General features: G+C 27.6%; 1 protein-coding gene across 2 annotated transcripts; it reads right to left on the reverse strand.

Annotated features, from left to right (window-relative positions):
- Window positions 1-6: 6 nt before the first annotated feature.
- LOC101505055 (uncharacterized) lies at window positions 7-4624 on the reverse strand. Of its 2 annotated transcripts, none has more exons than XM_004507829.4 (5): window positions 4475-4624; window positions 2784-4024; window positions 2213-2427; window positions 1544-1767; window positions 7-773 (listed from the first exon to the last, which is right to left on the reverse strand). In XM_004507829.4, the coding sequence occupies exons 2-5, from the start codon at window positions 3928-3930 to the stop codon at window positions 77-79; spliced, it is 2283 nt and encodes a 760-aa protein (XP_004507886.1). In that variant the 5' UTR covers window positions 3931-4024; window positions 4475-4624; the 3' UTR covers window positions 7-76. The 2 variants fall into 2 exon arrangements, with proteins under 2 accessions (XP_004507886.1, XP_027192305.1); XM_027336504.2 differs by having other exon boundaries at window positions 2784-3947; window positions 4475-4599.
- Window positions 4625-15360: the final 10736 nt, after the last annotated feature.

A 15360-nucleotide genomic window follows, 5' to 3' on the forward strand; every position in this document is an offset into this window, starting at 1 on the left:
TAAAACCTTTCCCTCCATCTAAACCTACCCTTAAAATAACTAACCAGCTAACTAAAATAGTAAAAATCATTTGTATTCATTTTTCAGCCTCACAAGTTTTATGCAACTTAACACTTTCCCATTGTTTAATAAGTTCATTGTATCCCTTAGCAGAACTAATAGCAAACTCTGCCATTGAGTTCATAACACTTGACATTCCACCACAAAGTACCTTAATACCAACCTCTCCCAATTTCTCGCTACTCATTGCCAATTCTCCTCCTACCTGACCAACTTCCACCATATCCATATTTTCTTTGGATCCAATTGTCGTATTTTGCACATTATCTTCTCTTTGTTGTTGCGCATGAAAGGACCCTAATCCGTCTGCTAAAAAGTCGATGCCATCAAGCACAGCTGCTTCTTGTACGCCGTCTAGACGTCTTGACCACTGAACACAAAGTCCAAACAAAGGTTGAGTACAGCTCGACCTTCGAGGAGAGCATACTAACTTTGATGCATCAGGCTCGCATGTCATACACCGGAGAAGCCATCCAGTTAGAGCATGAATGTAGGATCTCTGAGAAGTGATCCATACTTCGAATGTGTTTCGCCAGTTCCTTAACTCAGTTTCAAGATTAGAGGCTGAGCGTGCGAACCTGATTGGATCAATTATTGCCATGGGAGACTGCTTTCTGGCATCAAGAACGGTGGCTAGAATAATCTTGGCTTCGTCTAAGGTTTGCTTCTGTGTCTGATGGCATTCTGCCATCACTTTCCACATCTTTGCTAGCCTGTAGTTTGTATATGTCAGAATCAGAAAGTCATGGTGTTTTATGTCTAATTACATTACAAGGCATTATAGTGTGGTATATCTAGGATTGTTCATGCATTGGTTTGGTTCAGGAAGAAAACCGAACCGAACAATTAATGTTCCATCCCTGTGCCCTGGTCCTGTATTTCCGAACTGAACTGAAACTACCGTTACAAAAAACTAAATTATACCAAGTGCTATCATTGACATTAACTGATATTAGGACAGTCAAAAAATAAAAAATTGAACTGAACCAAGACTGTGTAGAAAAACAAAAAAACCAAACCGCATTGAAAAGTACCGAACTGAATCAAACTGGTATAGTTCCGTTTGTGAACTACACATCACAGTTCCTTTTTTACGCGGTTTGGTTTAGTTTTTGGTTCTTTTAACGGCCCCTAGCTATATTTGCATTAGATATGTTGTACGTAGAGTGTGTCATCCATCTCCTTTAATATTACAGTATACTGTTTATGTAAAAATCAGAAACAAGAGCTGAAGCATAACAATCACAAACTGAGTTTGTAGTTTTATTAGGACTAGAAAACGAAAGGCATGATCAAAAGGTCTGCACCAAAGTAGGTATATAGTCTTTACGTAGACAAGATTAAACAGATGATGTGTAAATCTGATGGCCCTAATGCTAAGTATTCTAGAAAGCAATGATATGGTTTAACAATAACATAATGGAAATTTATCAGTTTGTTAAATTTTTTAAGGGGAAAAATAATTAATGATTTTCGTACGTACCCTAGCATCAATTCAAGAAGTTGGGGGTGCAACTCTTCATCCCTTAAAGTTTCAATTCTCCTTGAAATAGATTCAACTGAGTGTAATGAAACTGTTATTTGTGTATGTAGATCTCTAATCGCTGCTCTTGTTTTATCCACAGAAGAGGGTTCCTCTCCTTTTACATCATGGTTCCTTAGTTGCAGACATTTCTTCTCGTATGCAAGTCGAGCACGTTCTCCAGACTGTTGAAGAAGAAAGTGAACATAGCATTAACTTTCCTATTATTAATATTGTATGCCATCTTAAGCACGGTGACCTGTAATCTGTAGCACCGACCTTGCTGACCAAATGCATGCCTGGTCTTTGACACCGACATGATCGGCAAATGTGATTATGTTCAATTAATTCATTTTCTCAAATTATTAGCAATATCGACGTGTCAGTGTTAGTGTTCAACGGCCTACAACAATAATAATATGATAGACTAAAAGAGAAACTATTGAACTAAATTAAAAAGTTGAAGTTGGTATCTGTTACATAAGAAAGTTTTATACTACAATTAGAGGCGTTCTGATTTGAATATTATACCCTATATAAAAAATTACAGAATTAAATTAAAATGTGGAATTTGATCTTATATGAAATGCATTCAATAGTTCACTAATAGAAAGAAGTTCAGAATTATACCCTAACTTCCTCATAGAGCTTCTTCTCCCATGCATATAGCCTGTCTAATGTTGACTGGTGACTAACAGAAAACACACAATGTTCTTCCGATGGATCATCGATGCCATCATAATAACCTTCATCCCTAGTGATTGAAGAATTTGTTATAATTTTCGATGAGGGCGAGCGATGAGAAGCTGAGCGAAAAAGAGCTACCGGGTTCAACAATTTTGATGCTACAAAAGAAATATAATATAAACTTATATTCCAAAAAATTTACAAATATATACATGGAATGAAAGAAAATATGATCTACTAAAACCAAATGGGGACTTGAGAATAAGCAAGATCATTTCAGTAAACAATGCAAACACATCTTCTATAATTCGGCTCGAGTTTGGATAGCGAAAAGAAATGCATTCACCAAATGAACAGCAAAGTTCATGTTTTCCTTCATAAATAATCATTTTGAGAATGAATGTTATTCTTGAAACTTTAGGCTATGGAACAGTTATGAACAATATGAAATGAAGAAGCATGAATGAACACTTTCAACAAATAGAAAATATAAAATTGTGCACTTTCACCAAACCTGACAGTTCCTTAGAATTGGATAAATATTGGGATTTCTTGGCCTCTAACAATGCTGAGACAGCATTGGCTGCATTGAATATAACTGTGAATTGAGCTTCAAGATCCCTTATAACTTCTGCCATATTTCCCGGCCTTCGGTTCACGTAAACCGTAAAACCAGGCGTTTCTTCCTCACCTTCTTGATTATCAATTGCCATTTCTTTATGGATGGATTCCATGTGACCAGCAGTTTGAGCTTTTGATACTTGAAAACACTCACTGCCATTGCCTTGTGAGTCTGATATATCTTTTGCAGTTTCGGTTTTAACATCTGTTCCATCCTCATTCTTTTCCTCTTCTTCCTCATGTTCATCAACATCTTCAACCATGACTTCTTCTTTAGAGGAGTTTACATCAATTTTGTTTTCTTCTTCTGCTACATTTCTCTTTACAACAAAACCTTCTTGTTCAGTATTTACTTCCTCCGATTCCAAGTCTGGTATTCCTTCTTCTTCGCGAACCTGCCTCAGTCCTCGGTTCTCATCATCCATTACAATCTGATCATAGGTACTTTGAGTAGGGTAACCATAATTGTCCAACGACGAAAACAGGTTCCACAAAGAATCCCACTGAGAAGACTGAGGTGGAGGAGGAGGAATAATAGGCCTATTATTATTAGGAGAATAAGCAAAAATCGAAGCATTCACAGGCGGCGATTGCATAGCGAAAAAACCATCAACATCATATTGGTGCATTGGAGAATATGTTTCGATTCGAACCATTTCGGGTGATGGAGGCCTTTCCTCAACCAAAATTGGTGGATTACCACTCGGCCTTAAGTAATTAACTTTCAAAGTTGTAGTATCTGGTCCAAACTCAATCACTGTTGGACCGAATGAAGAACTTTTCGATATCGGAATGAATGCAGGACTAGTTTTCTTCTTGGAAGGCGGTGTCATGAATGAATCCAATGAAAACTCAAGTGCTTCATCTCCTTCAAAATAATCAAGCAAAGCAGCTGATACTCTTTTTAGAGACTGAATGTATGCTATATGTCCAGTTGCAAATTGAGTTCTAAACTCAACAGCTTCTTTTATGAATCTTTTTCTATCTTTACAAAGCTTAACTGCTTCTTCATCATCTAACCTTGATTGAGAACACCCCATCTTTATACTTTAAAACCCTACAAATTTATATATCTCAGCCTTGCATTTCAAATGAAATCAAATAACTTTCTTCTATATATCCTCAAAATTTAATCTGCAGAACCAAGAAAAATCAATATAAAAATTAAATTGAAAAAAAAAATTAAACATTAATTTTAGTAATGTATCAGTATCAATGATAATAAAGTTTGATGCTTTTCTTTGTTTTCAAGTAAGGGCTATTGAAAATTGAGACTGGCCAAAGATTCCTGAAGAATAATCCTTTTTCTTCTATGCTTTCAAGAAAACAAAACTATGTTTTTAATACAATGCGAAAATATTAACAAAGCTTGGAACTTTCGATATGGGTTTTTCTTAAAACTCCAAAAAAATAAAACACAGACTATAAAGGAAAAGTAATCAAGAGTCACATTGGAACAAAAAATAGAAAGAAAAAAATGAATTTAGAAAAAGGGTCACAAGAAGAGATGATAAAGAAGGTATTGGGTTTGTTTGAGAATAGAAATGAAGAGTGAAGTGAAGCTGAGAATGAAGAGAACTGTACCTGGCGACAGCGGGAGGGAACAAGATGGAGCTTTGATTCAGAGAGAGAGAGAGAGAGAGAGAGAGACGTTGAGAAAAGCAACGGTCAAAACATAGAGGAAGAATGAAACATGAGTTTGTTGGGAACAATAAAGTGACAAATTTTAAAAGAAACAAAAATATAAATGTGTTCATGTGTGTTGGGAACAATAAAGAGACAAAATTTAAAGAAATAACATCAAGAATATATATACACACAAATAATTAAATAATATTTTCTTTGATAAATAAATAATTTTTAAACTATCTTTTTTCCTTTTTAAATTTTTAAGAACCAATGCACAGTATGCGGAGATGTTATTATAATACATATTTGATGAGCTAAATTAAAGTTATTAAATAATATGTAAATCACTGATTAAAAATGAATAAATAAAATAGGACTAAAGACTTAAATTGGTTCTTAACATTTTAAATACGGATAATTTTAGTCTTTAAGAAAAAATAACATCTAAAATAATCTTTATGTCATAATATTAAAAATCGATTATATATAAATATTTAGTCTTTATAATATATGTAATATTTAATTTTGAAATTAAAATTAAAATAATATTAAGAGGAATTAATTTGACCTAAAAATATTTATGCATCAACAATGATATGTAATTATCGTTACCTCATACTTGAGCAAAAAAAAAAAAAGTTAATATCAAATATATATCAAACTTAATGCAAGCTTAATATATCCCTTTTATGTATTTATCAAGGATCAGTTTATGTATTATTTTTTCTCATGCACTAAAGTGACTCATATTAAGATACCTTGGACCAATTTGAATGTTTACTAGTAAAATAATTTGTTGCAGGTGTAGAGTTGAATTGAGGGTTTTTTTTAAATAATTTTTTTTTCAAAAAATTTATTAAACTACTTTCTTTTAAAAAGTATGTACTAAACTAAGAAAAGAAATAATCGCCATTTGTAAGAGATCATGAAAAGCAAGACCGTCTCAAATATTTTAAAAACATGTTTTATTTTTAAAAATTGAATCTTTAATAAAAAAAAGTACAATTTTAATTATTAAAAAATATTAAAATAAATTTTAGCCCTTATAAAATTTAATTTTAGTTCTTATAAAAAAAATCTCAATTTTTTAGTCTCTAATTTTTTTTTATCACTCTTAGTTGCTATTTTGAGAAGGTTTTTTATTGTAAAAAAACTGATACTTTTAGCCTATAAAAAAATCTCTAGAATCAAAATATAGATTAGAAGTGAATAAAACTTTGTTAAAGACTAAATTTAAAATGTTTAAATTTATAAGTATTGAAAATATATTTAACAAAAAAAAAATCACCTTTATATTATAAAATAAATTTTTTTGGGGTCCTTACAATTTAGGAGCTCATTTTTAGGGAATAAACTTAAAATTTTGTAATTTTTTAGAGATTGAAAATATATTTAACTTAAAAAAATAATCTTTATATTAAAAAATTAATTTTATTTGGGGCTCTTATCAATTATAGACCATGTTTTATTGAATTGTTTGCACAATTCTCATTTTACAATGACTATTTGACGTTCTTTTTAAAAAATAAAAAAACTTAAACAAGCCCCCTTTTAAAAAGATACTTTATACTACTAAAAAAAATTATACTTTTTTTTATCAACAATTATACGTAAAAAAAAAATGACTGGGGTACACACTATATGATAACAACATCCGACATCATTAATTTTTTGTTGGTATTCATAAAAAATTGCATTAACAAGATTAAATAGGAATGTTGTAAGTTTAACACTCAACAAGTAATGTGATTCGATCAAAACTGATATTCTTTTATTGTGCATGAAACAATAAACTCAAAAGAGGTGCGACCAAAGAAAATTGTGTGATTGTCGGAATTTTCAAACTATATATGTGTCTTGTTTACATGTTATGATTGCATATTCTTATACTCGTCAAAACTATTTAGTGCATCTGTTTGACATATACAAAATTGTTAATGTATTAAAAAATTGCAAAGAATAATTTTTACATATATCTAACGAATGATATTAACCCTAAATGAAAGTGAAATCATGGATCACAATCTTGAAACACATAGAAGTAAAAGAGAGCGTCCAAATAGTATCAAACTGAAATAAACGACATAGAAAAAGTGCTAAAAAAATACAAACTATGTCGATTAACTGAACATACTAAAAAATATTTTTTAAATATTAGGTACAACTCTAGTTGATTTATGTAACTTTTGTGCATTGATTTTTAACAAATTTAATGAATTATATTATAATATTAATTTTCTACCGATGAAAAAAAATTGTGGTATAAAGTGCCCTTTCGAAAGAGGATTTCTTTTAGTTTTCTTTTTAATGAAATTTTCATAGTAAAAGAGGATGTTCTTCAATTTTTTTTAAATGACGATTATCCTTTTTTTTTTAAGTACGGTAATTTAATATATATTTTTTAAAATAAAATAGTTTGATTTTTTTTTTCCAAAAAGAATTATTTAAAAAAATAACTTAAATCGAAGGACGTAGAAAACCCAACACATAAGTCGTATTAACTGTTTTAATTTTTTTTTTGTCTGTATTGTCTTATATTTTATTAACAATAGCGATGATAAAACATTTATTGTAAAATTATTTATAACGATCAGACTCTATATTGTTATTACGGTGCTTAAAATTCACAATTTTGGTACTATTTCATGAGGGGGAAATTTTAGTAGTTTAGATTGAACCATCAATTTTTTACATCTAACTCTTTCAAAGTCCTAACTAAAATTATTGAATTACTTCGAAAACTTTCAAGTAAATGAATCTAATACACCAAATTAATCAACTTTATATAAAACAAAAGACTATTTTGAAATTTGAAATATCAATATAATTGGAATTTAATTGGGGGAAGTGTCAAAAGGCAACAATGATTTTTAAGTGTTGTAAAAAAAAAAACAAGTATTTACTCGAATTTTAATGGTACGTGGATGCAGACTGCACAGTGGTAGCAAACACGATTAAGTGGTGCCTTAAGCCCAGTTTTAGTAGTTAAGCCCATTTTGTTAGCGCGCTACGTTTTCCCAATAGTCATACTCTTCCCAAACAGTGTCAGGTCTTACTTTCTGTATTAGTCTTCTGCTGTTCTTTGGATTCTTATACATGTTCAATGTGGTCCATAATAAACTGATAACTATTAAAGTGGTCGTAATAGATATAATTTTTTTTTCATAAAAAAAATAAAGAAATATTTTTTTTTTTAAATTACTCCATCAATCTTAACATAATTGATCTTATTTATAAAAAAATTGTCTCAAAATAATTTACTATTTCAATTTTCGATTGTAATTTTTAATTAATATTATTATATTATTTTTAATATAATATTTTGTACTATACATTTATGAGTAATATACACACATTTAAAAAAGATAATTTAATAAAAATATTTTATTTATATATATTTTTAATATGTATGAAATAATCTGACTTATTTGTTTTGGAAATACATTTTTTGACTAGTGCTTTCAAATTTTGTTAGAAAAACAAATGAATCACACCTACAAAGCTTCACGGGAAGTAGGAATTGTTCTATGGAGCTTAAAATCTCTTCACTATGGGAAGAGAGAGGGACACATTGTGAGTATCATTCATTTGTTTTAGAAAAATATTTGAAAATAGTTTGTGATGGTGTGACCTCCATGGATGATCACCTAGTCTCTTTTGTGGAGCTTCGAATTGTCAAGGGTAAAGATGATGAGTAAAAAGATTTAATATGTAGAGACTATAATAAAATCACTTCAAACTCAAATTGATTATACGTGATATCTGATTTGTCTAAATTAACTATAAGTTTGAAAGTCTTTTGATCAACGAAAATGATTTTAATAATGATAACACGTATCTTTAACTTTAAGAACATCACTTTGAGACGATGAAATATATTATGTTTATTGAGACGACAAACAATACAAAATTACACACAACAACGAGATCATAAAAAGAAATACGAAAGAAAACTAAATTTGTATGAAAATCACATATTTAAATAAAAGAAAATAACAAAATATCTTGGAGGCACGATTTTAGACCCAAAAATACCTTATTTAAATGTATTAAAATTTAAAAAAAAATTAAATATATCTTTTATGAGTCATTTTAATTTTTAAATATGTCTTTTAATTAAATAATTTAGTCCTTAATTTTTTTTCTTTCACTTTAGTCTATAAAATTACTAATAAAGAGGCGTTTAAAAATGTGTTTGTAATTTTGATAAATTCAGATATTATAATATTTAAAAAACAAAATGATTATTTATTATTTTGTAGTACTATATATACAACAACAGTTAGAAAAAAATATGACCCTCACAAATCAAAATTTCTGTGTCTATCTCTAATTACTTATGACTACATTGACATAGTTCTGTTTTCTTCTTATTTTTCAACTCCAGTGTAAGTGATCTTACAACATTAAGCGAAATGTGTGATTCATTTATTGTAAAAGAAACACTATTTTTTTTTACCATGTTTCCGTTTATTTTATGATATTCCACTTTGTATTGAAATTTGATTATCAATGAAATGTACTATTGCAGTTTCAAAAATCAACAAAAGTAAAATTAAAGAAAATTAATATATTTAATTTAAAATTTAGATTATATTATATTAAACTTTTTATCTTACTTTTGCTTAAAATTGAAGGAAATATTGATTTACTTTCATAAAAAGTAAAATTTCAAGAGTAAAAAAAAACTTGGAATCTTTTAATTGATACCACCCAGTTGAATTATTGTTGATCTAAACTAAAAAATAGGGCGTGCGCATGCTTGATACGTTGTCCTTACCTTTTTTAGGAAAGAGATATCCCACTAACTAGACAGAAGACCAATTAAAATCTCTCTTTCTAACTATTATTGTTGCAATTGGAAAATAATGATTGGGAAGTCAAAGTAATATTTCGTTTGAAAATGGAATTACCCAAATATTATTTTTCAAAATTAAATTATGGATCGTGTATAAGAATGGGAAGGGGATTCAGCAAAATCCACTTAGTAATTAGTAACATATGAATGCTATCATATAATATGTCCCTATATGCTTTCTAACACGCAATAATTTAAGAACACGGCACTGTGCGAGATAAAGTGCCACTATAACAACTGTGTCACCTTTGACTCTAGCAACCAGAAAATTATTTGGTTATTGATTTTAAACTCCATTTTTTTTTTAAGATAGTAGCTGCGAAACTCACACACATACAAAGAAAGAAAAAAGATGAAAGGTATTGTGGGTTCGATTTATGCTTCAATAAATTTAATATTTTATTATTTAAGCGGTACTAACAGAAATAACTAGATTTTTTAAACATGTATTTTTTTTTAAGATATACTTTTTGTGACTTATTTATTTTTGAAAAATTTAAAATTAACATTTTTCATAAACTTTGTTAACTTTTTTATAAAGCTATTGTGAAAATGCGAAAGTGTTGTCGAATGCCACAAACGTACACAAAATGGTGGATTAGTGAAACTTGTCCACTAGACGTTGTTACTTGTTGAGCAATCATCATAGGGCCCAGCATCCTAACAGTGCTTTAGATTATTTATGGTACCAATTTCAATGACATAATCTTTTAAGAAAGCGGGTATAGTTCGTAGGAATATTTTGAGATTTGCATGTTTGATTTTACACGGAGAATAACAAAATTATATTATTCCATTGTAATTTTACAAAAGTTATATTATGTAATTTATATAAATAATTTATTATAATTTTGTCAATTATACGTAAAATTAAAGTTACACTAAAAGAATCGGTATTTTATATAATTTATTAAAAATAGGTTTAACTAACTTGTTTAGTCGATTAAACTAAAAACTAGCTGCCTATTTTAATCTATTGATATATTAATTGTGATTACAAGTCCCATAAAAAAAAGTAGATAATAAATACTAAAATTTGGAATCTTATATATATATATATATATATATATATATATATATATATGTCTTAAAATTTTCTATAAAGATATAATATTAAATTTAATAATAGTATGATATTGTTAGTACAATATATATATGCGATGATTTCTTGACTGGTCCCCTCATAATCCAATACAATTTATTTGAATTAAAATCTAATTGCGTTAGGTTAAATTAATTTGAAGTGAGTTGAATCATTGTTGATTTAATCACAATCTATGTATGAATGCATGCGTTGTTTTTTTACATAACATTAATTACACTTGAAATTTTATTCATTTAGTTAAACTAAATTAATAATTTATAAATTTAAAATTTTAAAAGCTTTAGCTAAATATATATCTCTTTTTATTAATAGTTTTTTTAAAAATAAATAATAATAGTTAAAAACTTTTACTTATACATTTTTATCAAAATCACATTGAGAACTTGGAATTGGATTATTTTTTCAAGAAGATCCAATTATTTTTGTGTTAGTTTTTTAGGCTCATCCCGAATTAATATATGGATGAATGGATAGTCTCATTTTAACAACTCTTACTTTTAGACAACTCTTAATTGAGTGGTTTGTAAAATCAAGAGGTTAATTTCCTTGTGTTTATGTCGTCATGGATTAGTCTAATGTATGTTATTAGCTTACGAATAAAAAATATTAAAACTGTAGTTTATTTTTGTCTAAAAAAATAAAAAATTCTATTTTATTTTTATTATTATTTTAGATGAAATAGCAAAAAAAGTCGCACATAATTGCGATATTCTATATTAAAATATAAAATATAATATTGTATTAAACAACTTATATTTTATCAGTTAAGTTACACATTACAATCAATCTTAATTCGTGTTTAAGGTATATATTAATGTGATTTGCTTATTTTTATTTAATTTTTCCTAAGATCGCTGATTTAAATATATATTATCATGCCTTATTTTAAAGAAACCTCATTTTAGAATTTACTTTAGGCTTACAAATATTTTAGTCCGGTCCTGTATTTTAGTATATTTTCTAATAATTTGTATCTTAAAGTAGCTTTTAAATTAGCAAAAAATAATAATTGCCACAAAAATTTCACTTTACCTCTAATTTTTTTAACTTTATTGTAGATTTAAATTAGCTAGTTTTTAGTAAATAAGTGTGCTCTAAGCACCAGTGAAAAGTGCTCTAAGTTCCCTACTAATTCCCTTAGCATATGATATATATGATAATGGAAAATTTTCTAACAATTGTATATTTTCCCTTACCTTCTTTTTTAGGTTGATTTTGTGAGACGATCTATTTGTAGTTTTTGATTGTATCAAAATTTTAAATTAGTGGTTAAAATATTTTTTTAAATAATTTTATAGATTAACAATAAAAAATATATTTAAAAACTAATTAACTAATTAAAAATATATTAAAAAATTAAAATAATTTATAAAAGATGTATTTAAAAAATTTTGATATATTTCAAAAACTATTGTAACAAAAATTCAAGGAACAAAATTAAATTATTGATTACTCCATCTTTACGTAAGAAAACTCTCCCCATGTGACCTTTTACTTTAGAAAATACTTCCTTTGCTGATGCCAATTGTATCCTTAATTTTGTTGCCCAACTCATTCTTGAATCGATAATGTATCCGATAAGTAAATTCCGCACTATAAAATTAAATATATTATCTTGAGCATTTCCAACTTTATTTATATACATATCTAATTATCTCTTACTTTCTTCCTTGAATCAGCTCCACTCATCTTTAATTATTATGTTGGATAAATAAGCACTACCACAAAGCTTTCAAAAGATCATTTAAAGTGGAAGATACATGCCTCAAAAAATAAAATAAGAAATTAAATAACAATATATGACTCTATGTTTGGTAAGGTCATAACATGAAACCTGTTTGTTTCCTTAGTGCAGGCAGGGGAGCAAATAAAAATTCACATAGTAAACATTTTAAAATGTATATGCTACACTATGTTGGGTATTGAGAGACCATAAGAGGATTAGCTTATCAGTTAATATGATAAGTTATCAAAACTCAAGTTTATATGATAAGTTATCAAAACTCTTAAAAGGTGTGTATGTAATAAGTATTTTTATACAAAGTTTAGATGAATTGAATTTCAGAAGTTATAAATATCAGAATTCATGTTAAATAGAGGATATAATTTAAAAGATAAAACACAAAATTAACTGTCAGAGATCATAAAAAAAACACCAATAAAAATAGAAACTCTCTTCAGAATATTTTTTTTTTATAGGGAATCAAAATTAGGTGATTTCCCACTAAAAAGTACTCACAGATATTATTCAAACACTTGTATAGAGGAATGTATGCAAAAGCTTTTTATAATAGATAAGAAAAAATAATTACTTTTGCGTAGACGTAATATTTTAGATACAAAATTTAAGCACATTTACAAAAATAAAAATAAAAGATAGAAAAAAAATTAAATTTTTGTTTAAGTGTAAATTTTATGATTATTCAATACTTTTCGAAAAATAATATATTTATAAAATAAAAACATTTTAAGATTTTTTTTTTAAAAAAGTTATAACTCAAAACCCCAAATATACGAGATTAATTAGTTTTTTTTTCAAGATATAATATATTTTCTACTATTGTAAGTGCTTATAGTGTTAAAAATAGATCACTTTAGAATGGTTTTGATAAAAGTTGCTATCAATTTATTATATTTTATCGCGTATAATTTTTCTTACGTTTATTTTCTTAATTTTTGTATATAAGTGACAACTACTTTTATTTTATATAGAGAAAAACTAAAATTATTAAACAGTTGTTATTCAATGTTTTCTTTTGTGGGGACAAGAGTCCTATATCATATACCAATATATATAGGTCTGACATTACTTGACCTAATATGCATCTACGAATATTGGCCTAAAAAAAATTTACATGAAAATGATAATTTTGTAGTTTAAGTACATTCTTATCAAATAATATAAATTGTCCATCTACAATTTTTTATCAATTACTTACGTTTTTTTTTAAAAAAAATCCAAATTAAATGAACTTTAGATGAAATATATTTTGATTTCACGTTTTACTTGAAACTTTCGCAAGATTTCAAATTGAACGTGTCAGCCAAACACTACATATAGCTATACCAATTTTATGTATGTATTCAGTTAATTAGGTAAAGCAAGGTGTGGGTGAGTCATATTCTCATTAATAAAAACATTGCATCAAATAAAGACAAACGTTTATGGCTGGAGATTTATTTTGTTCAACACAACTATTATCAACCTTATAGCTTTTATACTCCGGTATAACTTCAACAACAATACATCAATATATATATATACATAATTGATAATTGAATTAAGAAAAAAAATTAAATTCCATTGTAAGATTCCACAGTTAGTGGAATGCAAACCTAACTCCACTATCCATTTGTCTACAATAATGTTGGATCTATATTCGCCACTGGGCTTCAGGGGGGGTCCATTAAGAGACAGGGTTTAAAGATGACCATGCAAAGTAATTTATAACAAATAAACATAATGAAGATATAGGGCTCCTCCAAGGGAAATAATGAAGGTATTACTCAGAAATTTGAAAATATGTGGACAATGAATTTTTATAGCTGTCAATGGAGAGACATTGTTACATCAAAATTAAGATAACTTTTTATTAAAATGTATAATTATCGACAATGACAATTGAATCAAATAAAGTTGGACGTTTCAGTTAATTATCGATAAAAGATATATAATTTTTAATTCTATTTTTCAGTCTTATAAAAGATATATTTTAAAATATCATAAATATCTAAATTGAACAATTTTAGGACCATGGAAAAAGCTAAGAGAAGGAGCAACAATTTGTTGCTAATGCAATTGTCAAACTCAACTAAATTCAATATGAAAATAAAGTCTCAAAGTCGAGGTAGTATGTTGTTATCAATTCATGATCTTTCCTCACTCAGAGCCTATTTCACTTATTTAGAATCTAATTAAGGCTTACTATATATTTTTGTAAAGTTGTTTCAAAAAGCTTTAAGTATCAAATAGGTATATTCGGAAATATTCTAAATTGTTGCCTTATTATATATAAGATATATTAATAAAGGAAATATGAAGTTGGAAAATCAGTTTTGAGAGCTTCATATAGTTGAAAAGTTCTCTATTATTTATTTTGTAATTTATTTATACTTTCAAACTTTGTCGAAGATGAGGTAGTCATCGTTGAAGTTTATTCATTGTTGACGACTATGGAAATCTAAAACTATTATCAATCTAATAGACTAAAAAATATATGTTTAATTTAATTATAAATTAGGATTAATTAATTTTAAATTTGATTGAGAATAGATAATCAAATGGTAATCTATGATAATAACAAATGATGCTCAAAATCAAATATTACTTCAGGAATGGCAATTGGAACAGTGAAGAATTTTACCAAATATCTTAGTATGTTTTGAATTGATGCTTTAATTTTGTTTGTTGTTTAATCTTAATTGAATAAAAAATCATAAAACCCACTCTTTTTCATTTGTTCTTAATTGGCTGAAACAAAAATAATTTTGAAAATGATATTTGATGTGAAAACATTGTATCACATTTGTTTTAAACTCGTAAATGGTTACAATTATCTCAAAGTGAATAGAAGTCCAAAAGGCTTTGTCTTAAAACAAAATTACGATGTATTTATTGCGAATGCACATGCCAATGTCCCCTCAATTTCTGTAAGAGGAGAAATACGCGTTTACATTGCATTTATAGGAACTAAACCTAGTTTTCCAAGCTATTTCAACTATAGAATGTAAACTTCATCATTGAAACTTCGTTCCATAACTTTAAGCGCTCTTAAATGAGTAGGTGTCGCTTATAATGAGTAGGTGTCGCTCTTTCCACATCCTCGTCCAACATTTTCTTCACAATTGTTGGATCAAATAAACATATAGCACCCTCCT

Source organism: Cicer arietinum, chromosome 7 (genome assembly GCF_000331145.2).
Source record: "Cicer arietinum cultivar CDC Frontier isolate Library 1 chromosome 7, Cicar.CDCFrontier_v2.0, whole genome shotgun sequence".
NCBI lineage: Eukaryota > Viridiplantae > Streptophyta > Magnoliopsida > Fabales > Fabaceae > Cicer > Cicer arietinum.